Source organism: Odontesthes bonariensis, chromosome 22, assembly GCF_027942865.1.
Source record: "Odontesthes bonariensis isolate fOdoBon6 chromosome 22, fOdoBon6.hap1, whole genome shotgun sequence".
Lineage (NCBI taxonomy): Eukaryota > Metazoa > Chordata > Actinopteri > Atheriniformes > Atherinopsidae > Odontesthes > Odontesthes bonariensis.
Window position 1 is genome coordinate 16,297,702 of NC_134527.1, and position 24,545 is coordinate 16,322,246.

General features: G+C 36.8%; 1 protein-coding gene across 2 annotated transcripts in view; it reads right to left on the bottom strand.

Annotated features, from left to right (window-relative positions):
• brinp1 (bone morphogenetic protein/retinoic acid inducible neural-specific 1) overlaps positions 1-24,545 on the bottom strand; it is a 110,950-nt gene that overhangs the window by 35,917 nt on the left and 50,488 nt on the right. For both annotated transcript variants that reach the window (XM_075455998.1, XM_075455999.1), the window contains exons 3-4: positions 20,580-20,770; positions 10,263-10,432 (exon numbers count right to left, since the gene is read on the bottom strand). In XM_075455998.1, coding sequence (XP_075312113.1) covers positions 10,263-10,432; positions 20,580-20,770 — 361 coding nt within the window. The remainder of the gene's footprint in view (positions 1-10,262; positions 10,433-20,579; positions 20,771-24,545) is intronic.

A 24,545-nucleotide genomic window follows, 5' to 3' on the forward strand; every position in this document is an offset into this window, starting at 1 on the left:
TCTGCCCATCATCTGCAATTTTCTTAATGACTTGCTATTTATGGCTACCCAGAAATGAAGAGACTTGCTCCTTAGTAATTCTCCAACCCTGTCAGTGGAGGCTCTCTGAGGACATTTTCTTTTGCCTAGTTCATTGGATGTGCGCCTACAGGGTTCCCACAAGTCACACTGGGTGAACGGGGCAACTGAATTCTACATTTCTCTTTATAACGTTCTTGCAAAAAAGAAAGAAAAACCTTTTAGTGATAGTGATAAAATAATCAACTTTCTAATTATAACTGTAGCAGCCTTAAGTGTTGTCACTAAAGCAATGCTTGAATCTGTCATGCTTGCTTCTGGCAAATGGAAATTAGATGTAAACTGCTCCAAACTTTGCTTTTGCCATCTACAGATATCTGGGTCATATTGTATACATGTTAGATTTCACACCTGACATGAGACTCACATAACTGGATCGTGAAATGAGAGATAGGATCGTTTCGTTTGGCTGTGGTTGGCACACTACCACCACCTACAGCACTGCAGCATCATCAGGAAATATGCATATTGACTGGTGGTGTAAATCTGCCCAGAGTAACTGTATGAATAGGTGACCTTGTGACGGATGCAGTAAGCACACACCCCCAGTGGGAATCCACACCTACTTACACACATCACGCATGAATGAATACAGTCTACACAGTCAGCTGCACAGTCACACGCACGCTCATAAGATCATGATAGCATACACATACTCTTAATGCACACGCACACATCACAAAGTTAATTCCTCATCACAGTTCTTCCTGCATAAACACACATTCCTGTGGAAGACACTCAGTCGTAAAATTGGCATTTTCTTTCCATTACAACACTCCATTGACTATCATATTTTCATTCCTCCATGACCCACTCCAACTGGAGTCCTAGCTTGAAGCTTGAAGTTCAGCCACATGAAGACAACAACCATATGTCTTTATTTTTTTTCCATCAGAAAAGTATATTGTTCACAGCAGGGCAAAAGCTGTTATTTATATAAACATCATCAGTCAGTACTACCAACTGTATATACCTAATCATTCTTAATTTATGGATGTGCAGACTTACTGCAACTGCCAACATACAGACTGTAGTCTGCTTAAGAACTGAATTACAACTTAAACATGACTAGTGAATCAGCACTCATGGATCGTGATATTTTTCTTTTCTTTTCCTTGTTTATATGGAAGAGCTGCACCACAATCATGGAGATTAAAAAAACAGAAATCCTACCCATCCCCCACACTTTACAATCTCAATAAACAGCAACCCCAGGCCGGATTGACAGCTTCTTATTTGTTTGTTTTAATGTATATATGTAAGTTTGTATGCTGCCATATACAAACATAAGTGAGCATATTTTCCCTTTTATACAGGCAAATTAGACTGCTATGGTTGATTTCAGATCACCTATCTTAGTTCCGTTTGTATTTTTCTTACATTTAAACCCCTTCACACATGCATTGTGATCCATTTACCTGGTGACAACTGGCAACTGAATGTGTCGATGTCAAGAGTGAATTACCCAAATGGTGCTTTTCTGAAACTATTTGAGACATAGATGCATTGATCTAACAGTTGTACCATGTGACACACTTGACTGACAGACTTTTAACACAGCATGAGTGTGAACTGCTCCCCTTTCATTACCGGACAGGTATGCACAGCACCGGTGGGTTAATTTGATATTTGATCTGCTATTTAGAGGAATGATATCAGGTACGAATTTTAAATAAATGAATAATAGTAATGTTCAAAGTTTCCTTCCACCATTGTTTTATCTAAATTATTTATCTGCAGGACTGAGTAATTGTTTTATTTAGTAAATGAGCCAAATGATCAACAGATCATAAATGTTTTATTTGTAGCTGAAGCCTCTTTTCTCCGTTTGATCATATATCAAATTTTAGACTGAGTTGTGAGTTGTATTTCCCTCCTGCTGGTTGCAGGGGCAATACTTTAAAAGACGGGGTTATAGGTTGTATTAAAAGCTATGAACAAACAAAGCATAAAATTGTTTTGATTGAGGACTTGTTGCAATGTGCACATAGTGAATCACGAGTCAATTAAGTGGAAAACAGTTGAATGTATTCTGCATAGAAGACGGATGATTTAGAAGACAGCCTCCTGTTGTTCAAAGCACATGCTATATTTAATTTTAATCAATCTTCAGTCTTTTATTGATTACTTTTATATATTTTTTCTCAAGAATAATTGCTCCTAAGTAATGAATTTCATATAATTTTCATAATGGTCTATAATGTGTTTTCTGTAGTAAATCTTTTGCAGCGTGCACAGCATGTTTAACCCGTAGGAGTCCAACAACAATCAAAACAATTGTTTGTATTTCTCTTTGAAGAAAAAGAAAAAAAAAGCCATTGGATTTATAATGACGAAGCTTTGTATTAGAGCCACACAGATGTCTGATGCCATCAAAGACTGATTATGATATACCCTGCTGGCTGTCCTGATGTTCACATACTGGTCTGCCGCCTCATTAGTAGTCTGATAATGACAAAGTTAATCAAATAAAGCTTGCAAAATATTATTCTTGGCTTACATTTCATCTTGAGCTACTTTTTTTGAATACATTTTATGACATCTTTGTTTTAAATCACAAAGTTTATTTGGTGACTATTCATTCTTGACTTTACTTGCATTTTTTTAAGTGTATATCTCACAAATATACATCGTGCAAATAAATTATATATATTCTATTCTAATTAAACTCATTTGGGACATTTTGTCAAAGAGAGGAGACAGCATCCAACATGTCACTGACATCTTCACGATATGCATCTATTCTTGAATTAGAGCCTCTCTTCTCTTGAGGATCAAATTAATTGTTTTAGGTCTATTGTTAAACAAGACAGCTCAGCCACCATTGTGCAAGACAAATGAGGTGGCTGAGCTGTATTTTGCTTTCCTTGTGCTGTTTTTGCTTTTGTTACTTGCCCGGTGATTAAAAATCTGGTGGATTCACAAATTTAGAATTTTCAAAATACAATAAGCAAAACAGCACAACACTGTCTTGGCATTTATTGTCCAAAAGTTGGATATACAGCACATATTTGCACATACATGCTATTTTCTGCAAATGAGAATTCTCTGAAATGGAAACAAAAATGTATGCAATGATTTTCAAGTCATTCCATATTTCTAATTGAAAAGAATGTGGAGACAATGAATGTTTAAACAGAGGGATACTGCAAAATATTTTCCCAGTTTGACTGAATACAGGAATAAAGCTGCTCAACAGTTTGGAGATAATTATAATCTCAGATGCTGGCTTTTGAACTGTGAGCTGATAATGAGCCCGATGGTCCTCCTAGATATTACACAATTGCTCATTTCTATACCTGGCACTTGCCTCAGGCTTGTAATCATCATTACTTTAAAACTATGCGATGAAGGAAAACATGCATATTTCCATGTAGTACCACAAATATATAATATTCAGCTATTTTATTGATTGCACTAGTGGGTTTGCAATAAGTTATCTGCATACATTTGTATTAATTCCTGGCATGCTTTGTCATAGTAAAAAAAAAAAGAATCTCTTTCTTTGATACTTGGAGGATGAAAGAGAAAAAACTCTTCTCTCTATTTCTCTCTTACTGTTATTATCATTAGCATTATTATTGCAGTGGTAAATGTAATTTCAAACATTTGATGCATGTGATTTAAATGTAAAGAACAATCTGGCTTCACTTGAGCAAAATTAACAAAGTAATGAATTCCTCAAAGGTCAAAGTTTCCTGTGCATCACATTTTTTTTATTTTTATTTACCCGATCTGACTTTAAACTTGCTTACTGCAGACGGGAAATGTCTGAAATATTTCTGTTGTATTGACACATGTGTTTGTGCCAATTGCAAGTTTGCACTCCAAAGCAGGTCTCACAGTCATACTGAATCAATAGTGGAGGAGCACAGCCCTTGTTCTCTGTGTTTTATAGATCCGTACTTTCTAATGGACTCTGCCTCCTCTGCACATTATGATCATTGCCTGTCTGCTGCCAACGTGACTGGAGAGCTGGAATTAATACAGCCTTTATCTGTAGTCGAGACATAAAATAATGTAGTCTAGCCCGAGATGATTTTTGGTCATAAAATATTTGACAAGCATGCAGAAACGTATTTGAGTATTGGTAAATACCATCATGAGCAATAAAATATAATCAAATGTCAAATGTATTTAAGTGTGTTGTTTTTACGAAAGTACGATGTTGGTGATTTTAAAGATATTTCTGCACTAATGTATAAATACGTCTTTGTATCCTGAAAAACTCTTCCACCACTTCTATGAACATGGAACAGGCAAAATAGAGTATACTGAAAAATTTTAGAAACGGGTTTCTTTGCAGAGAACATGACCCCTTTTCTACAAATGGTCTCTCAGAAAACTGCTGCTTCTAAATTAAATGAGAGCTAATATGGTTGGAAATTAGTGAAAGCTGCTGCAATACCATCCTCTGATGATATTCCCCAACTATTAATCACTTTTCCACATCCCCTTTCCAAATTACACTGGCGCCTGACCAGTTCAGCTGTATTTATATTGTGCCAATTCACACACGCATGCACACGCATACACACCCTCAGAAGCACACACACAATTTTAGTTTACTTTTTGTTGACTGGATTGAGTTCATTTGAGTAAACATCCTGGTGGCCAGAAACTTGCAATCCTTTGCATCCTAGAAACAATGATGGACAATGCATGTCCTCTACTTAACCTGCAAAACAGTCTCACTCAAAGTGCATTGGGGTTCTCAAATGTTCACATCACATTTGTTTAAGCTTCCAGCTGGTTTACAAATGGCTACAGATTTGGTGTGATATTGCAAATTGTGTTCATAAAACAATGAGATAATGGACAACTCTATGGGTGCCTTTGATTTTGGCAATCATTGATTTAGTTGATCATCCTTTTTCCTTAAAAACAATAACCAAAACTGCACCTGGAGATTATAGAGTCCATGTGGGATAGTTGGCTGCTGCATTATTACACACAGACAGCACATCATGTTCAAAAGTGAGAACCCATGTAAAGTGGGACATCATAATGGGTATCAAAGCTTAAGAGGTGTACCCTTGCATGTTTCTGGTGCACTGCCCTAAGTGTGCAGCCATCACTATTATACACGACTCACTTTATGTCCTTTGCATACACACTGATGTTTGTTTCCCTTGGCATGGATGTCTTAATGTTCTCTCATCTCATCGTCTTTAAAAAAAAATCAAGAGACTTATGTGTTTTAGAGAACTCATTATCAGCACTCAGAGGAAGTAATCGGTAAGAAAAAAGTTGCCTTGCGTGCCACTAGTTAATTTCACCAATCTATTCCCTTGACTTAGCTTAAAGCCTGACTTCACATATGCTCTTGGTCCATCAGTTTTGATAAGTGGACATGGAGTCCATTCAGCTTTGCAGTGATGTATATCTACGCCTCTGCTGCATGGAAGCTCTCTCCTCTCAACACCCTTTATGTTGCTTTCCCGAGAAACTGACTCAGCAGCAGTCACTGTCAGGTCTGCTTAATTTTGTCATGCTTGACTTCCTGCTACCTGAAGTCTCATCTGTCAAAGCCGCTTAATCCACTTGTCGCTCACAACAACAAAAAGCTGGGAAGGTGCTCCCTGACTGAAGACAGGGTTGTGGAGCTTTGTTGGAATATAGAAAAAAAATGCACTGGTAATTCCTGTGCAGGTGTACGAGCACAGGTGCAAGGCAGCAGCTGTGTGCGAGTTTGAACGTTATGAAGAATCTCAGCACAACTTCAACATTATTTTCAAGTTGAAATTGTTTATAACGGAAGAAACATAATCCAGCAAAAAGATTCAGTCATACCGGCAAATAGTGCGTTACAGAGAAATGCAAAGTGAACTAAAACATCCTTTAACAGTAAATAGCTGTAATTACTTCAGACAAAAATGAAGAAAATCGGACATTTTATTTATGCATTTTTCGCCCAAAACTATTTTAATGAGTTCATGTGCTCGAGGATGAAAGCATTTGTGCAATGCAGTTGATTGTGATAATGGTTACTTACATATAGAGGAGAATTAGCTAAACCTAGTTTTTATGGATCTCTGATTGTGTGTGCGCATCTCCATGTTGTCTCCAGAATGCTGCATTCATGTTAATCTGCTGTGTAAAAGTTGGCTGTTTAGCTGGAGTATCTTCAGATTCAAAAAATGAGACAAAACAACCAACAACAGTCAGAAATTATTATTTCTGATAACACATGTTAATCTTTGTCTCACATCAGACTAGAGATGGGATTTATGGCTCTTTTGGGGGATCCGGCTCTTTATGGCTCGTTCCTTTCAAAGAGCCGTTCTAAAAACTGGCTCGTTTGGCTCTTTTTTTTTTTTTTTAAGTATTTTAGGCTTATAATCAATTTCCTCCACGTCCGCTCGTACCCACGGTTACCCTATATTACTTTTCCCTCACGTTCTATGTGTGCGTGTGTCGGCGTGGCGCCGCTTATTTTCGCGCCACGAAGGCCTCCCCCATACAGAAGTGTCAGTGCTCACTCAGACACTCACTGCTCATGTGAAGGGCACGTGCAAGCTGCCTGCGCCCTACTCCCCCTACTCGTAGTTGTCCTATGTGGGGGGAATCCGCAACTATATGTCCCCTGGGAGCTGCGTGAAACACGCATGAGTAAGAAAAAGAAAAAAAAAAAAAAAGAACGAGAAATAGAACGGCTCCCGCGCCGCCGCGACTCGGCTCCCTTCGTTCATATCAAAGAGCCGTTCAAAAGAACCGGCTCGTTCGCGAACGTCACAACACTACATCAGACTTTACTGGCTTTGCTGTCATATTCACCTTAGAATGACTTTAAATGCATAGTGTTAACAATAATTGTCTTTCGTCTATGTTGCACCCAATATCAACTGCATCAAATAATGTTAAACTCATAAAAGCCAATGCTTTTTATACATGTTTTTTTTTTTTACATTCATTAACATGATTGTAATCTTTTCATTTATTTATCTATTTATTATTCTTTATGAGCTTAATATATAAGGGACATTTTGTGTTCACACAAAATAAACCATTGCTACATGGCCTAGTTAATATATTTTCAAGTGAGGATTTAGCAACAAAAAAAATGATCTGCACGGCAGATGTTGTTCTTGTTTATTAAGTTTTAGTTTTGAATAGAAAAAAAAACTGATGCACTGTTGCAGAACAGAAGTCCATATAATTCAGAGACATTCCAATATCTCCGCAGTGCAGCATGTTCGCACATGTGCAAAAAAATGTTTTTCTGCTACGAACTGTGTGATTGCAGACACATGGAAAACCAGAGTCTAAATAAATATGATCAGCAGGGCTTGAAATTAACACCTAACTCACTCAGAGTATGTGACATTTGACTGTGAGCAGATAACACAATTCTGCCGCATAGTCAGGTGAGGCATTTCTTACTTCCACTATAAACACAACAGTTAACTGGTACCGTGGCCTCGTTATTTGTGCTTGTGCTTCTTTCCCATCTTTTTTCCCCTAAACAGAGGAAATAAAGCGTATTCAGCAACTTTACAGTGTCACTGTCTAATTGTCAATTCCAGACCCTTGTGTGCTGTTGACTATATTAGTTTTTGTTACATTTATAAAGACAAATGTTTTCAATAATATACTCAGAGCACAGCTGTGATTTCCTCGTGACAAAACAACACGTCTACATATTATCATCAGACAACAAATGTTAAAAAAAAAGAAGAAGAGGACAGATACTCAATTATGTGCAAGAAACCAAATGAACATGTGCTGAAACAGGCTTGGTGATCAAGTTGACATCCTAACAGAACAACACATCCCACAAGCAGTTATGCACGTTCACTTTTACCTTATTCTTAATCATTTATTCATCAATTTTTGTATTTACAATGTATGTACTGCCTTGAAAATTGGTGTATATGAGCAAGAGCATAAAAGACAAGGGATGTCATCTCTAGTCCCTATGCATCATTGTTTATCTAAGGGTATAAAAGTACTATCATGCTAATCATTAATGTTTTTTTAATGGGCCTGGTTCGCAGTTAGAAACGACGTGAGGAAGTATCTTGTTAATTCTTGTTAATTCAGCTAGTTTTTTTGCAACTCCACTTCGAAATTGGTATGTAGCCAAAAGTGTCCTCAGAAGATGTAAAGCCTTATGGAATACATTATTGTTGTGCTGTACAAGTTATTTAAAAACTATAATTAATTACTTGTCTAACATATCATTAAAAAAGGAATTGCTAATTGCAATTGGATCAGCTGCCAAGGTAGCGGAGTCACCTGCGGTGTTGATTCCCAAGTACACATGTATCCAAGGCTAATGCGAACAAATCACTCAAATTACTGTGTTCTCTACTGTACCGATGTAACCATCATTCCTCTTACTTCGATCCAAAAAAAAAGAAAAAAAAGAATTTAGGATGGGTGAAAGTACCATTAAAATTAAGCTCCTTGACTGGCTTCAAAAGTGAGCTGAAGAGACACTCATAGTAAAATGACCAACTTTACAGCAGAAATAAACCTATTTACAGCCTGTTACAAAAAGATGGCTTTGGTCTTCATAAGAAATTTCCTGGAGAACTTAAGAAGGAATATTTTATGTAGCACCAATTGAAATTATGTTACTGCATAAAGTTAAGCGTTATTAATGACATAGCCACTGTGAGGGACAGATCAGTGCTGTGGCCACTATCCAGTGAACAACCATAGAACCCTTTCACTTAGATACCTACTTTGAACATCACTTCTGGCTGAGAAAACCCACCATAGTACAATATCCAAGGCTTTAAAACATTGGTCTAAAAGCCAATGAGTAACGTCCAATTGGATCCATCTTTTTTTTTTTTTTCTCCACAGTCTATGGTTGGAGTCTACCACAAATAGTGATCAATTATGGTCAGTTTGTTTCAATTTCATGCTGCACAAAAACCTATACTGATCCAAACTGATTGCGTAAAGCGAGCCTGACCACTTGGGTTAATTAGTGATACATTGTCACAAGGAAAGAATTTGCCCAAACTCTGGCCAATTTGGTTTTTGCTGAATCTCAACGCTATATTACAGTTTATGTCCTCAGCCTCATCTACTCAGTCTTGTTTGACAAATCAGTCAGTGGATGACTGAAGGGGCCAAGCAATGCCAAACCAAACACTTTTTTAAATTGTATTTCTACACTATACTTCTATAATCTATTTATTTTCAGCAATATATTTCTCAAAATGGAAAGAAGAGATTATATTAAACAGTAAAACCACATGGATGGGGTGTTTTCTTTTTAGTTTCTTAAAGCTTATACACTTGTGTTTTTTTGCTTTTATAATGCCATTTCTTTATGTAGTGGGCACATGTTTGATTAAACTTAAAGTTTAATTCTGACATTTTATGAATATTTTTACACGAGGTATAACCTCAGTAGTTTGCTGTCAAGTCTCTTGCATGTAAATGTACGTATGTTTTATCCAAATGCTCCAATTTGTAATCCTTAGCCCCGTCTGCAAGTTGATTTTCGTAATACCTGCTATGGTAAAATAATATAGCTCTGGTGATGTATATTAACATAGCATGTACCTTTTATGAAACTGGATTGTCTGTACAACTTACTGCTGTCTAATGAAATACACTTAATCTCTGTGTCTGTTTTTCTGTTTGAATTATCTTTGTCACACACCATCTGTCGCTGGTGGAGGTGTGAGTAAGGTGTTAATATGATCCTCAGAGCATGTGGTTTATGTTGAGAACTGAACACAATGTTTATGTCTTTCTGACAGGTCATTTTCAATAGCAAAAGGACATTTTATGGAGAACAGTCTGACACCAGACATTACTGCTGATGATGTAGAAATTGAAAGACATGTTGCTCTAACCTTTGTTCCCTCTTGTCACTATGTGCAAATTATGATAGCAACGGTTCTGGAAGACCCGCACTAAGACCAACAGTTTTGTCTCTTGTCTTTTCTTTATCCACCCAATTTAAAACTCAAAGAAAAACACTCTGCTTTTTTCAGCTAAAGCATCAGGATTAATAAAAGCTATATAATGCTTATGTACATTTTCTACATCAAGCTGTCTAACTCATGTGTAATAACTGAGAATATTACTCACTGTAATGTACTTCAAATACAGTAAAACCCCTCATAGCAAAAGTACCAATTATCACATCTAGGACAACACTATTGTCAGATGCAAATGGATATGTGTTAGTATGTTTATGTTTAAAATCCACTGACCTTGATGGCGTTGGTGGAAATCTGGATCTCATGCAGCTTTCGCATCGTGCCGTCACGGTCAATGAAGTAGGATGAGGCCAGCTGATGAAGGGCTTCCACATTTTGAGTCGTGTTGGCAAGCTTCCTCTCGAGCTTGTTTTTGGCCAGATACATAGTCAGCGCCTCCTCCCCTTTAGATTGAAACAAAAAAAGCATGATTAGGAATATTAATGCATTTGCACGTTTGAAGTTTGAATGGCAAAAATTGTTCAGTCTCAGTTACATTATTATTACATTAGGGTGCGTTAATTTAATAATGAGGGAGTAGTGCAGCTATTGTCATTTGTAAAAGTTGCCCAATTAAGGCTTATCAAAGCTGCCAGTGGAGCTCTTAACATAATAGATAAGTCAGAGGTCTGAATACCAAGAAGTGCAGTTTTAGCTTGAGAAACTGGATGCCCCAGTTTTCCCGGAACAGTCTCCATATTTGCTGCTTTATCCCCAGCTGGCACCATCCCCAGACGTTTCCTTGGATTTACCCCTATTGAGATGGCATTATTTCCAAGAGAGAGGTCTAGTGATATAGAATTTTTACTTCAATACCACAGGAGTTATATCCTGCAGAGAGCAAATATAGAACATTCCGGTGTGGTTTTTTTTCTTTGATTTTTTTCTTCCCAAACTACCCCATGAGGGGAAGAACTGATAGAGTGCAAATAAATAAATAGAAAGTAGAATTCCGGATAGCAGATATTTGATTACAGCCAAGAAAATTAGAAGAACAGAGGAAAAGGATCTGCTGGTGGTGGTGGTACATCAACATGGAGCTAATTCAGCTATCTAAGGAGGACAGCATGTGTTTGTCTGCACTGTGGCATTGTCTGATATGTCTCTGGATCCTCTTTTATCTGGATGTCTAAAATCACACATGTGCATGGTTAAATCAAATTACTGACCTCATGTTGTGATACTACCACTGCCTGCTGAGGTGCTAAATGATTTTTTTTCCTTTTCATTAGTCTACGTTTTCAGATATAAGTTTTGGTTTTTTTCTACCAAATATGTTTTTGAACAATAAGAAAATATCTTCATTGGAGAATTTGTTGTCAAATTAAACAGTCTTCAAACAATGATGAATAGAAGAACAGTTTTACATTGATTGCTGTCTTGCTATCCCTAAAAGTCTAACAAGATTAAACTAAGCACTCAAGCCTACCGCTAATGCAATGTGAAGGTAAAATCACAGCAGCTAAAATAAGGTCACAAAACTATTTTGCTTGTAAACATAAAAGAGTATGCAAGCACACACAGAGACAAAGATCTGCTTACTTCTAATCTCTATCCATAAATAAGGACCCTTGCCTAGATTTACAATTTGAGAAATCAGAAATTAAAACACCTAGCGTCATCTCCTTCATCATATTTATGAGCATTATGCATTTCGTGCAGAGCCTTAAATGTACACAGGTAATAGGGCAGTTTTAAATTTAACTGAGCCACTGACCTTTTTAGTAAGGTAGAACGTGAGCACAATCAGCAAAAATGGTCAAATATTTACATAACGCCACATAACCATTTAAATGTGCATGTTGAATGATTGTTGACACACCATGAAGAGCTGAGCAGCTCACTGCATACACATATTATTTCTCTATCTTCCACCCCAACCAACAGAAGCAAGTGTATGAAAAGCAAATAACACAAGTTCATACAACCTTGCCTTCAAATCACAGTTAAGATAAACCATATGCTTGGATCTTTTTCAAGAGCATGTCACATAGGTTTTCAGTGCAGTCAATGGTAATTTGGCTCCAAGGGATGCATTGGTCATTTAACTGCTGGTGACCATGACTAGGGGCGGGTAAGAGTCATAGCCAATATCTCATGCCTGGTTAGAGAACAACCAATAAACAGACAAGGCCCAATTCTCTGATGCAGCAATGCACTTTCTCCCTCAGGGGTTAGCAAAGTTACTTACACACACTTGACTTACACTACTGCACAAGAATAATGGCCCCACATTAAGCCCTTATTCTTATCTAATCTCCTTTTAGAACTTAGTATAGCATACGCAAGGTCTTCTGAGCATGAATATTTTGTGGTAACTGCAGCTGGTTTGGCAAAATCGCTACCTACATAACTTTAAAAAAAATCCAGCTGTGTGCACCTTTCTGCAAGTAATACATTGTGTTACATTATTACAGAGCACCTCGCTGGCACTCTGCCAGAATTAATCAGCTCACGCAGAGTTTATGTGTTTACAGCTGAGAGGCATTTAAAAACAATGTTCAGTTTCACCTCAAATCAACCAGAGGGTATGTGTGCCTATGTGCAGAGGCATTAAAAAAATAAATAAAAATCTTTGTCTGTGCGTGCATATAGAGGTCAGTGATGGCTAGTTGTGCAAATGGGGTTTATAAGATAACGGAGTGGCTTGGAGTGCTCTATTTTGCATAAATGACATAAGGGACATTTTATGGTTGGCATTAAACAATATTGAAATTTACATGCAAAAAAAAACATGCTGATTTTTAAAAATTATTTCATGTGCCACATGGAAGCACAAAAACACATACACAGATAGATTTAAATTTGTGACTGTCCATTTCGCATTATTGACTTCACGCATTTCTGTTGATGCATGATTTGCAAAATATTTGTGGAAAAGAACTCATGATAATAATCACTTCTTCATTCTTAATTTATGATGAATGCCTTGATGAATGTTTGAGAGCCGTCAAACTCAAGGATTGCATAAATATATGTGGAAGCTGCAAATACTGAACTTAAACCAAATAACATATAGGCATCAAAATGTCTTAATAGAATCATTTCTTTGTGAAAATAGGTGGATACGGTACTTGCGGAATAAAAGACAAATACACAGCGTTACCTGCATTGTTCGTGTTTGATGAAAGGCGTATTCTGAAAGATAGATTGTTGTTTTGGGATACACATCTCAATGTCCAATTATCTGTTCTCTGCACATTTTATATTTGCAGAAGAACAATAAAAACCTTCAAAAGTTTCAAGCATAATGTGGTAAAAGCAATCTTAATCAGTTTCACTGCAGAGTCTTCACTCGAGCCTCAGGTTTCAATGACCATAAGTCATTTCAATAAAGTACTTTTTTTTTGTTAGTGAACTGCTCCAGTAAAGTCTCTATTCTGTATTTCATCATTTTTTTTCAACAGCTTGATTCGATTGTAATGTCAAACATTATCATCATCGCAAGTGAAATGTGAATGTTAAGAATCTTGTTATTTGAAAACTCTGTCTTTTTCAGTCTCAGGGAAAGTTTGAAGACCCTTCTTAGTTTTCCTAAGATTGCTCGTATATAGAGCAAAACAAATGGGGCTGCTGTTCTTTTTTTTACTATATAATAGAGAAACATCTGATTCTTCTATACCTTGACTGATGTTAATTTGTTCATTGTGTCACTGAGAAAGGCAAACATTTTCATTTAAGGGTTCACATTTAATTGTGCATCTCCAAAAAATCATGAATCATGTTGTTGAAACAAGAAAACTTTCAAGAAGGGCAATGATTACTCTAGCATTACACCAATCTGGCCTTTATGCTGGAGTGGCCAGATGGATGCAATTTCTGACCAAAAGTCAAAACAGATTGCGGACTTTTCCAAAAAGCAATTGAATGATCACAGGAGGCAAAATCCCCTGCTCTGATGAACTACACATTTAACTGTTTGATGACAATTCCCAACCATACAACCCAAAGGCTCAAAGCATACTACTCAGAAAACTTAGGAGTGGCTTCAAGGAAACTCTGGAGTCAGTCAGAGCCTGGACCTTAAATCCAAAATCTCTAGAGAAACCTGAAAATGGATGTGCATTGACATTCTAAAGTGGTTAAACTTGATTAGTTCTGCCAAGAAGAATGGAATGAACTTCCAAAGGGAACGTGCCAAGCTTGTGGAAGCTTGTTGTCATTGCTGCCAAAGTTGCTTTAGCTAAATCCTGAGTGAAGAAGGTAATGCATGTTCTATCTTTAGACTGAAAACATAATAATATATAAATACACATATGTGCATTGTATTTTTATTTATTTATTTTTCAGTACACATTTATTACTGTATGCAATTGCTCATAGAACTTATTTTTTGTTCTCAGCACAATCAAATTAGTTCCATATTTATATGTCTATAAAAAGGTTAAATGTGTTTTAATAAGATGTTCATATAGACCTCAATGTGAGTACAAAAGCAAAAGAAATACCTTCATTTTTACCAATAGAGTCTTTCTTAAAACTACAACAGAAACACTTAAGTAAAGGATTTGAATAAAGGATTTCTTGGAAATAAAGAGCTCTCATGACAATTATCATCCACTTTTCAAGCAAAAATTGTTTTGGAAATATTAGTTGGAGCTTGTGGTAAATAAACTGAATTTCTTGGAAAAGTACACATTGCATAAAGGTACATCTTGTACGGTGGTTAATGTGTTCTAGGCTTAGTACAGTTTTGATTAATTGCAGTGCAATGATTACACTGTAATTTAGCTGTGGTTCATAATGGTCAATTACTAATCACGGTAGTTATTATTGCACAAGCTGTTGGAATGGTGGTCTATTTGAACCCAGTTGAGAATCACAATATATATCTAATAAACTTAATTGGATTATTCTCTTCTATACTTTAAGGAACAACTGTAGCTCTCTTCCCACTTATTTTCAGTCTGAAAAATATCTGTACCCACGCACTAAGGGAATTCAAGGCAAAAAGAGCTCTCTCACCTGAAGTGGAAAAATTATTTCAAACACGAGGAAGAGAAAGTGACAGATGTGGAAAATACATTCCTTACAGCTGAAGCAAAATGCAAATCTGTTCTTCACACTTTAGCCCAAAAGCAATAACCTCCCCTAGAATTTATACATCAGCTTGGAGGTGAAATGACTCCTTCACCATTTCAAATTCTTGGACATAGAAAGATTCATTTTGCAAGTCGGTATGCATACTGCATTGTAGAGCATTGTCATCAGTGGCTGCAGGCAAAGGAGATCTGTTAAGCGTACAGTATATGTCGAATTGTTATGATGTGGTTATTAGCTACAGCTTTTGAACTGAGCTAAACCAGTTGGATAACTCTTTCATAGTCTTCAGTTTCAAGTCTGTGAAATATTAACTTTAAACGGTTTAGGTAATCCAAATGCAGTGTGCAGCCAGTTGCAATCAAATGTTATATTCCAAATAAAAGTCCCTCGATGCCTCATTTAAAACATTCACATATGCCAGACACTCTTTGAAGCTTTGGGTTGTACCATGATAAATCATATGGACAGTAAAAACGCTGTAAGAAGTTGATAATTATTTCCCAAAAGGTCCTAAAATGACACTGTCAGTCAGAGAAAGTAAGTGTTAAATCTTCCTCTCTTAAAGGCTTGTTACATTGAAACCTACCATGACATTACTAGAACACAGTGTTTCTCTGTAATCTAAAAATCTTGAGAACCATTATTAATGTTTGATTTTGTGCATGAATCTGACGGAATCATGCCATGTCTTGTGAAGCAAAATGACAAATCTTTCAAAATATAACAATAATATCAATGAATTTTCCATTTTTGCTTCATCAGCATAGGGGTTAACTCATTCCAGTTCATCCCAGGGCCAGTTCATCTTTCTCAACACTGAGATAGATAACAAATACACATGCCCAAAATTTTAAGATATTTTGATGAGAAGTATGTTATTGGGGCGGGGTATATTATATCCAGTAAAATACACCCAATGTTAGTGATGGTATTACAAAACAGCTAACAAAGCTAAAGACCACTACAACCTAGTTGGCTATTCGTTTTAGGCCTTTTTTTTTGGGCCTGCTTTTGTTCTCTGGACTGAAAATAAGACCTGTTCAAGCTAAGACTGAGAGCATAGAAGGAGAAACGGAACTATTGTACTTTCTGAACAAAACATGTGCGGACGTTAATATGAAACGTACAGTGACCGCGTGAGCATGTGAAATGCAAAAATTGTGTCCATAAGAGTGACAGTCGCATCGTGAAAATAGTGTATTTTTTTACCCCAACTACGGTTGTTTACTGATCCTACCCACGTAGTTTTGATTTATAACACTAACCAAAATATGTTATAGCCAAAAGCCAAGCAAAAAGTGGTGAAGTTTTATTGTAACATTATAACATTATTTATTGTAACACCAGCAAAATGGTGACAATAAAGTTGACAGTCTAAACCCAATTAGGAAGTGCCAAAGCTATTTTATTTTCCTGAATACATCTCAGAAGTGAAAAAAATAAAAGTGAGATATGTTGGTTTGATTTTACATCTCATGAATGCTTATGGTGGAAAGCGTTGCTTTTAGTCACATTATGCATCCAACCCTCTTTTCTCCAATGTGGAAATACTTCAGTCGTTTTTCCCTCCCTGTTTGAGCCGATACTTTAAAGGATGCCATTATGGATCATATTTAAGACATGAATGAACAAACTATGTTAATCTTTTTCAATTGGCGGAGTTGTTGTGACTCCCAGTCACACAAAAACAAAGGACATGACTTATCATTTATGTGACATACATTATGGGTCTTATTTATTCATTTGATGTTTAATCTTGTATTTTATCAAACCCATTATGGGAATCTGTACTGTACCTAAACTTAGTTTTTAAAAGTTGTGAAGATCAATGACACAGCCAAAACTAACTTTAGTTTATAATTATATAATAAAATTATTATTATTATTTTATTTTATTTACGAGTTTTACCATCTTCTTGGAAGTAACTGCTGTGTGTGTGTGTGTGTGTGTGTGTGTGCTTTACTATTAAAATAATTTTCATTTTAATTATTTGCATGCTGTGCTGGTTTGGGTTCAGATAATAATTTTGTGTTTGTGCAGGAGCAGTTAATTTACTTTGTTCAGGTACCTTCGACCCCTGTGATTTTTCTGAACAGCATCTTGTAGTTATTGTTTTTTCCCACTGAGGCTGATGTTGCCTCTGCTCTGATAATTCTACTTGTACTTTCTTTCATTAAAACATACTTTGAAAGCTCCAGTATAGAATATCTTGAACCTTGATATGGCAGTAAAAAAAAAGGTGTAATGGTATTCTCACAGCAGCACATTGTCTTTTTTGCCTCTGTGTGCCTTGTATTTCCTGTTCACGAGTTATGTCGTGTAGCAACCAAGTATGCATAGACAAGGACCCAAATGCATCTACAAGGAGTTCTTGTCGATATATTTGAGTCTGAGTGAATGGTTTTCCTCAACCAAATAAAGCAATTTCTTTAGTTAAAAAAAAAGAGGGAGACGAAAGAGAGATCATTATGATCTGCTGTTTCTTACTGACAAAGAGTATCTACATATGAACTTCTGTCTTGGCTTCATGAGATTTTTAGAATTTGTGACATCTAGTGGTTTTCTAAGGATAATGTAACACCTAGCAGTGCATATTGCAATTTACACCTAACTGGATTCACATCCCCTACCTAAAACTATGACATAATGTGAAAAGACCTCGCTAAAGCCATAGTTTGGTTTTCCCGTCTGGGGTAAAAAGCATGGCAGTGCACTATGGGTGAGCAGGGGCATCACAGAGTCTTTGGATATCAATAGCTCATTCTAATGTAATTAAAAATGACATCATGATTGACCATTTTGTCAAAGCCAGAGGAGTACAATATGCACATAAGTTGTCCTTTGATCCACTGTACTTTTAGGGTCATGGGACCCCAGTGGAGACTAGTAAAACACGGTTAGGATTTTAGTTCCACAAAAGGTAATCTGGTGTTTTGGATAATGCCCAGAAAATATATCACTGAATAAGTATTCAACAAAAACTAATGTTTAAGGCCTTCCTCTGCAATGATTTGTTAACACCAATGGATTCGGAAAACACCTGTTCATGATGACAAGTGAAGGTGGACAATAACTTCTTGATTGAGCCTAATCAGGCTGTGGAGAGAGATGAAAAGCTCACAGGATGTCAGAGACTGGAAAGGAGGGAAGAGATTATTATTTTCTTTGACAAAACCAGAATTAGTAGAAACAGATTGCTTGACTTTATGTGACATTTCCCGGGGGGGGGGGGGGGGTGTTCCCTTTCCTGGAACCCTGGATTATAGAGTGGTTTATGCAGTATTACAGAACAGTTTTGTAGATATTTTGTAGCTTATTTAAACCCATTTCCACTCATGAACACCTGAGATGTTCAGGAGAGAGAGTTCTTTAGGATTCTTTAGGATTTTTTCTTTAGGATTTTTCTGTTGATGCTGTATATTCACATGCACTTCATAGAAATGACTTTTCAGCTGGAAATGCACTCATAGCTAGAAAGTGCTAAAAAGTGGTAGGTCTAGAGCACACAAGAGTCAGGACAAGATGCAGAGTATGCTTCAGAAATCACTATGTTTTCTTTAAAAGATGTTAGGAATGGCGGATGATATCTCTCCAACATGTATCTGAAAGTATCCACAATAGCAAAGAGCAAATGGAAAGTAACATACAGGTCAGCAGAAAGGAGTATGAAGCAGGAACTGTTATCAGCATGCACACAGGCTCACTCGCAGCGAAGGCTCCGGTGCATTAAATGCACTCTGTCTCACATGCTGATCTTCCAGACATTTTATTTGGGGACTGTGTGGAGGAGACAGGAAGTCCGAAGCAAATGCTGTGCACGTTTGCATTTCCCCATGCCCACCCTCTGGAACGTCTGCAGGAAATTTCATGACTGGAATCCATTTAAGAAAACAGCTCAAGACTGTCAAACATGGGTCCCCCGAACAAAGGTTTTAAGTGTTCTAAGTCAGAATATTTTTTTCTTTTTCTTTTTTTCACACATAAATACATAGCACATAATATTGCTTAAATCATCTCTAGCAAGCGTGGGGTTCCAAGATCCAAGCTTAAAAAAATAGTGTTCTATTAGCAGAAAATAAAGCATGACAAGTATCACAAATGTTTCTCAAAGGCGCTGATTTCGAGATTATAAAGCCAACAAGCATTTTACACAACTGGAGTTACTATCCTACTTGGCAATCATGCACACAATTATATAATACAGGGTTTGAGGGACAGAATGGGTTATCTTGCTAATTATATCTTTTAAATGCAGTTGGCTAAGTAATCACGGTTAGCTGCCTTCATGGATCTCTCAGAGCTTGAGATAAGATAAGAGATACTAGAAAGAAGCCATATATATTCAGGCTTGGGAAACAAAGCTGCTTAGCTTTGATTTTGGAAACGCACCCAAAAAAACTAAGAGCATCCATCTTAGAGATTTATTTATTGTTCGTTTTAGGGGGTTGATGGGGTGGGGTTAAAATGAAGTAAAGAAAACCGTATTAATCAAATGAGAAGAGAAAAGAGACTTGGGAATATTGAATATATTTGTCTGTACAAGCTGGAAGTGACAGGTCTTTGTTTCTGGTATAGAATACCTGAGTGGAAAATGGAAATTGTAGACAAGTCAAAGAAATGTATACTATTGACCACATAAATCCATAAGTGCTTGTAAACAATATTATCTTAATGTTAAGATAATGTTATTTACAAGCTGTACATAAAGGCATGAGGGTCAAATGTTTGACGCTATCGTCTTGGGTGGTGACAGGGCATACCACTATCTTGAGGGAAAATCCACTTTCTGTAGAGCAGAGTGATGCTGTCCTTTGCTCAGTGGTGAATAATGTTGTACAAGTAATCAACTATTGACATTGTATCATTGAAGTCCAGAAGAAACTGACTTTTAAATACTCCCTAATTTTAGAGTTGTCTTGCCAGATTCAAATGTTTAGAAATATTTTTTCAACAATCAGCAACACCTCTATCAGCATATTTCTTGCTAGTTATTCATTTGGTTTTGTAATGTTTATGCAGAATGAAAATGGTCCCTTTAATAATAAGTCTCCAAGCAATAAGCAATCTGGTTTGTCAGCCTCAGAAAATTGATTGAACCACGTTCCAGGCAGATGAATAATCTAAGGTATTTCCACAGTATGCTCACACAGAGAAACAATATTGTTTATGGATATTCATTTGTATGTAGGTTGTTCTAAGTTTTTGAAATAATATGTAAATCTCCTTTTTTTTCTACTTTACGGCTTAATTGTTAAACTTAACTTTATATCCACAAAGCAGAATTAGCAGTTTTATATGTAGTTATAACATTTATATACAGATACAGGTCTTATATGCACTCTGCCTCTGAAAAAAAAGCTTGTCCAGCTGAGAAAATTAAGCATTTCTCTGGCATGAAGCACAAACCATGTGTAAACAGAATTTAAATCAGCATGCAGAAGAAAGAAAAAGAAAAATTGCTAATCCAGAATGGAGGTGAATAAACAAAACATGTGAACTTCTCTTACCTCCCAGGGTGGCTGAGATGAGAATGTGGGTTCCATATTTCTTAATAATTGTGTCGATGAACTGCTGAGTTGTGGGTCTGCGGCCCAGCAAGCGTATACTGCGCTGGAACTCAGGCATCAGTGGCACGGGGTTCCGGATGAGGTCCCTTCTCTCAATTGCAGTGTTCCTCACCTTCCAACGTGCAAATTCCCTGATGAATTACAAGAAAAACAACTGCTTACACTGAAACAGAATAACACAGTATATACCAATAAAACAGTATTAATTACAGTGGCAACATATTAATCTAAGAGACTCTGTCTCAACAAATGTATATATATGAGATAACTACACTCCTGGAGGTTCACACAGAGCTCTACCTTATGAATAAAACAACAAAAAAAGACTTGAGTATTTTAACAATTTATAAAGCAGAGCTAGGGTCATATTAACGTTTTTCATGAATACTGAATATTTGGTCAAATTAATAATAGGTCTACCCATTGAAATCTCTTGTGTTCTATTGTATTCATTTATTCAGTCCGACATTAATACACACAATCACTGTTACCTGTGTTAAACTCGACCGTCATTGTGCCCTGCTCTGCTGTGATTGGGTGTGTTTTTATAAAAACTGCTCAAGGACATTTTTTTAAAATGATGCTCCGAGTCTCAAGGCAGAAAATAGAAAAGCCAACATTGCAATACAACAAAAAGTACAACTAGAACCTTATTCAGCCTTTTTTGTTTTTGTCTGCAGTTAAATATGTATTTCATGATATAAGATGTTAAAATGATCCTGTGTGGATGTTCATGATGTTTGCTTCTGTACCCGCTGAGTTTCACATCAAAAAAGTATTTTCTCAGGCAGACATTACAGACGTCTCTGTTAACACTGAGAATCTGAGAAAAAAAAAAACAAATAATCCTGTGCCAATTTAAAAAAAGTCAAGAAAAAAAAAATCTTCTGCTTTTGGAATTGAAAAATTAATACTCTGGAGTTGTGAGAAAAATGCTTCGCTTGCCTGAATGAATGACATGCGAGGCAGAAGAAGAGAAAGAAAAAACAATGAAAACGAGCTCCCGCATCGAATTGTAAAAAGAATGCTTTTTAGCTGAAACCATGTTCAAACCAGATAGACAACAGTGCTGCATTTAGCTGCTCCATCCGTCCACTCCTCATTCCTTTGTATGCAGACTTTGTGGCTTGTTAAACTAACACTTGTAGGGTTATTTCCCTTGTCCTGCTTGTATTGATGGTACATTACTTGAGGCTATTTACAAATTACAGAAGTAACTGTTTCAGTTGGACTACCTGTTGGAACTCAGATGTGAATTTAAGATTCTCCTTGGATCTATTAAGTTCACAAATAAGATGTTCTAAGTCTATTCCTGGTCTGATGAAGGTCAGTCAGACTGAAACATTAATAAAAATTCAGTGGTTAGAACAACAGTGTAATCTTTTCTCATCAAAATGAAAAAGAAGGCATTTCTTTCTACATGGCTATTCATGTAAATATAAGTTTATTTTCATGATAAAATGTTTCATATAACTATCGAAAAATTAATTTTGTTTTAGCTATTATCGTAAAGTGGTTTCGTCATTGGTTTCAGGTTTTCCCATCCACAGTCAAAGAGAACCCCATGTTTTAAATGTGTAGTTAATTTCAAAAGGTCTAGAAACCAGAATTTCAGATCAGAAACCAATTTCAACATAACCTAAATGTAAAGTAAATTAAGTTTTTGTCTTTTACTGTCCTTTTGGATTGTACACTTTCTCAAAAACCACTATCAAATATACACACAGCATTAGTTTAGGCCACCAATCTACTCTTATTTCCTAGGCACAAAATACCATCATTTTGTCAATGCAGTTAGCATCTCTAAAAGTGGTACCAGGCATCAATGCTATGACACCTCAGCTGAGTCTATTGTGAGACCGTTGTTTTCCAATTTGGTTGGTTTTATGCACCAAAGGTACCATGTTCATTTAAGCACAAAACTGTACTTGTTCAGAGTAAGGTCACAGCTTGGCCTTAAATACCTTCCGCTGTGTTTACACTGTGAAAAGAAGTATTAAAGGTTGAACACTCCACTTCAGAATGGCCGTAAGGGAAACAAAGTGGTGTATGGGATCCTTTGGATTTGAGCCTGGGTAACTGCTCTGCTCTGGCTGTGTTTTTTTGTTGTTTGCTTGTTCAGTCTATAAACATATTAAAAATGCAATTTACTAATTACTGATAGGTCAGAATACGCATAATCAATCTGATCTATAAAATAATACAAATTTTAGCATGTGAATGATGAGCCCAATTACAGTAAGTGTTTGACCTAAAGTGCATTAAAAGCTCAACTGGATCAAACATAACCAACAAGCTTTATGGTCTCAATAATTTAACCCTAAAAGCTTTGTCTAATTGAAGTCCCAACCACTGTTTGATAAATGCAAACATAAATTTACTGTATGAATCACCCCAAAGTAGCTGTGTACTGATATAAAATGAAAATACGCACAGAAACACCAATACTAAATTTAATCCAAACAGCTACTTTAACTTTAAATGAGCTGAGTTTGAGCCTAAATCAAAAGTTTTTAAAGCGGCACTATGCAACTTTCAGTAATACGGGGTTTGTTTACCATGCAATACACACCCCAAAGCTGTAGGGGGAGCTCCGTAGAAAATAAGGCGACAGTCTAGCCATATTATATATTACTACTCTAGAAGCTAACCGCATTCAATTTAGCCGTCGACAGCTAATGGAGAGAGGTGTGTCTTATCAGGCTCCCTGGCTCGGCTCAGAGCCCTTTAGACCTGCCGTGAAGCAGTAGTTCTCGGCTCTCGTGTGTCGCGAGACTTCCAGAGGTAAACAAAGCACGCGGCGCCACAGGCAAAGTTGCAAGCGCTGTTTCGGGCTAGGGCCACCAGATGGAGATGGAAATGTCACCGTTTTCATCAGAACGGGTCAGCCAAGCAATCTGATGATTGCCAAGCAATTTTATGACCATGAAAAAGTTGCATAGTGCCGCTTTAAATCGGTCTTGAGGATAGCTAGTGGCTGTTTGTTGGCCGTCCATCTCGTAAAAAACAACAAAACTACTAAAATACAATTGGAGAAAAATTAAATGAAAACACAAGTTTGACTAAGGGGCACTTTACACGGAAACGAAAACGGGTTAAAAACGCAAAACCTTTTTGCGGATGCACTATATCGTTTAGATGGTAACGGCGTTTTGGGGGCATGAAAACGCAAAAAAGTGAATCCGCCCTCCACAGTGGAATTCTTGAAAACGCTCCACTGTCGCGCCACCGTGTAAAGGATGAAAAACGCAAAACTGTGTTTCTCGTCACATACAAATGAGTAGAGAAGTAGAAAGACTTGGTCTTGGTAGTGTTGCCACCTAGCCATCTGGCGTGTTTACTGCATCGATAAATATGAAACCCCCACAAATGCAGATTTAAAAGTGAAAACGAAACGCCACTTTTGCGTTTTGGTTTCAGATCGTTTCCGTGTAAAGGTAGCCCCAGTCTGTATGTCAAACTGTCCTTCGTCCAGATATGTAAACACACAGTTGTCTATGTGTACTGTGACAGTAAAAGTAGATTCATAAAAAAAATGGTAAAAATGTCTTTTCAATACATGGAAAAATATATGGGTAAATGTTGCCTGCAGTGTAAAGTATTTTGAGTGGTTGATATAAGAAAGCAATAAAAAATCCTGTGTATTTACTCATTGTGCCAATGTCTCCAGAACAAGCTCCAAAGGATGACATAAACAGGACTGCTAATTATGCCCTTTTCCCCTTGTAATGTACTTAATTTTGCAACATCACCATCCACGTCTCCCTTCCAGAGCACATGTACCTGCAGTCATGCACCCAGAAAAGATGGTCTGAATATTTTAAACACTGCAGAACACTTGTTTTAAGGCAGACGAGTGCAGGTTCATGAAAGCCACGTCTACTGCTTGCTTGCTTCAGTAAAACA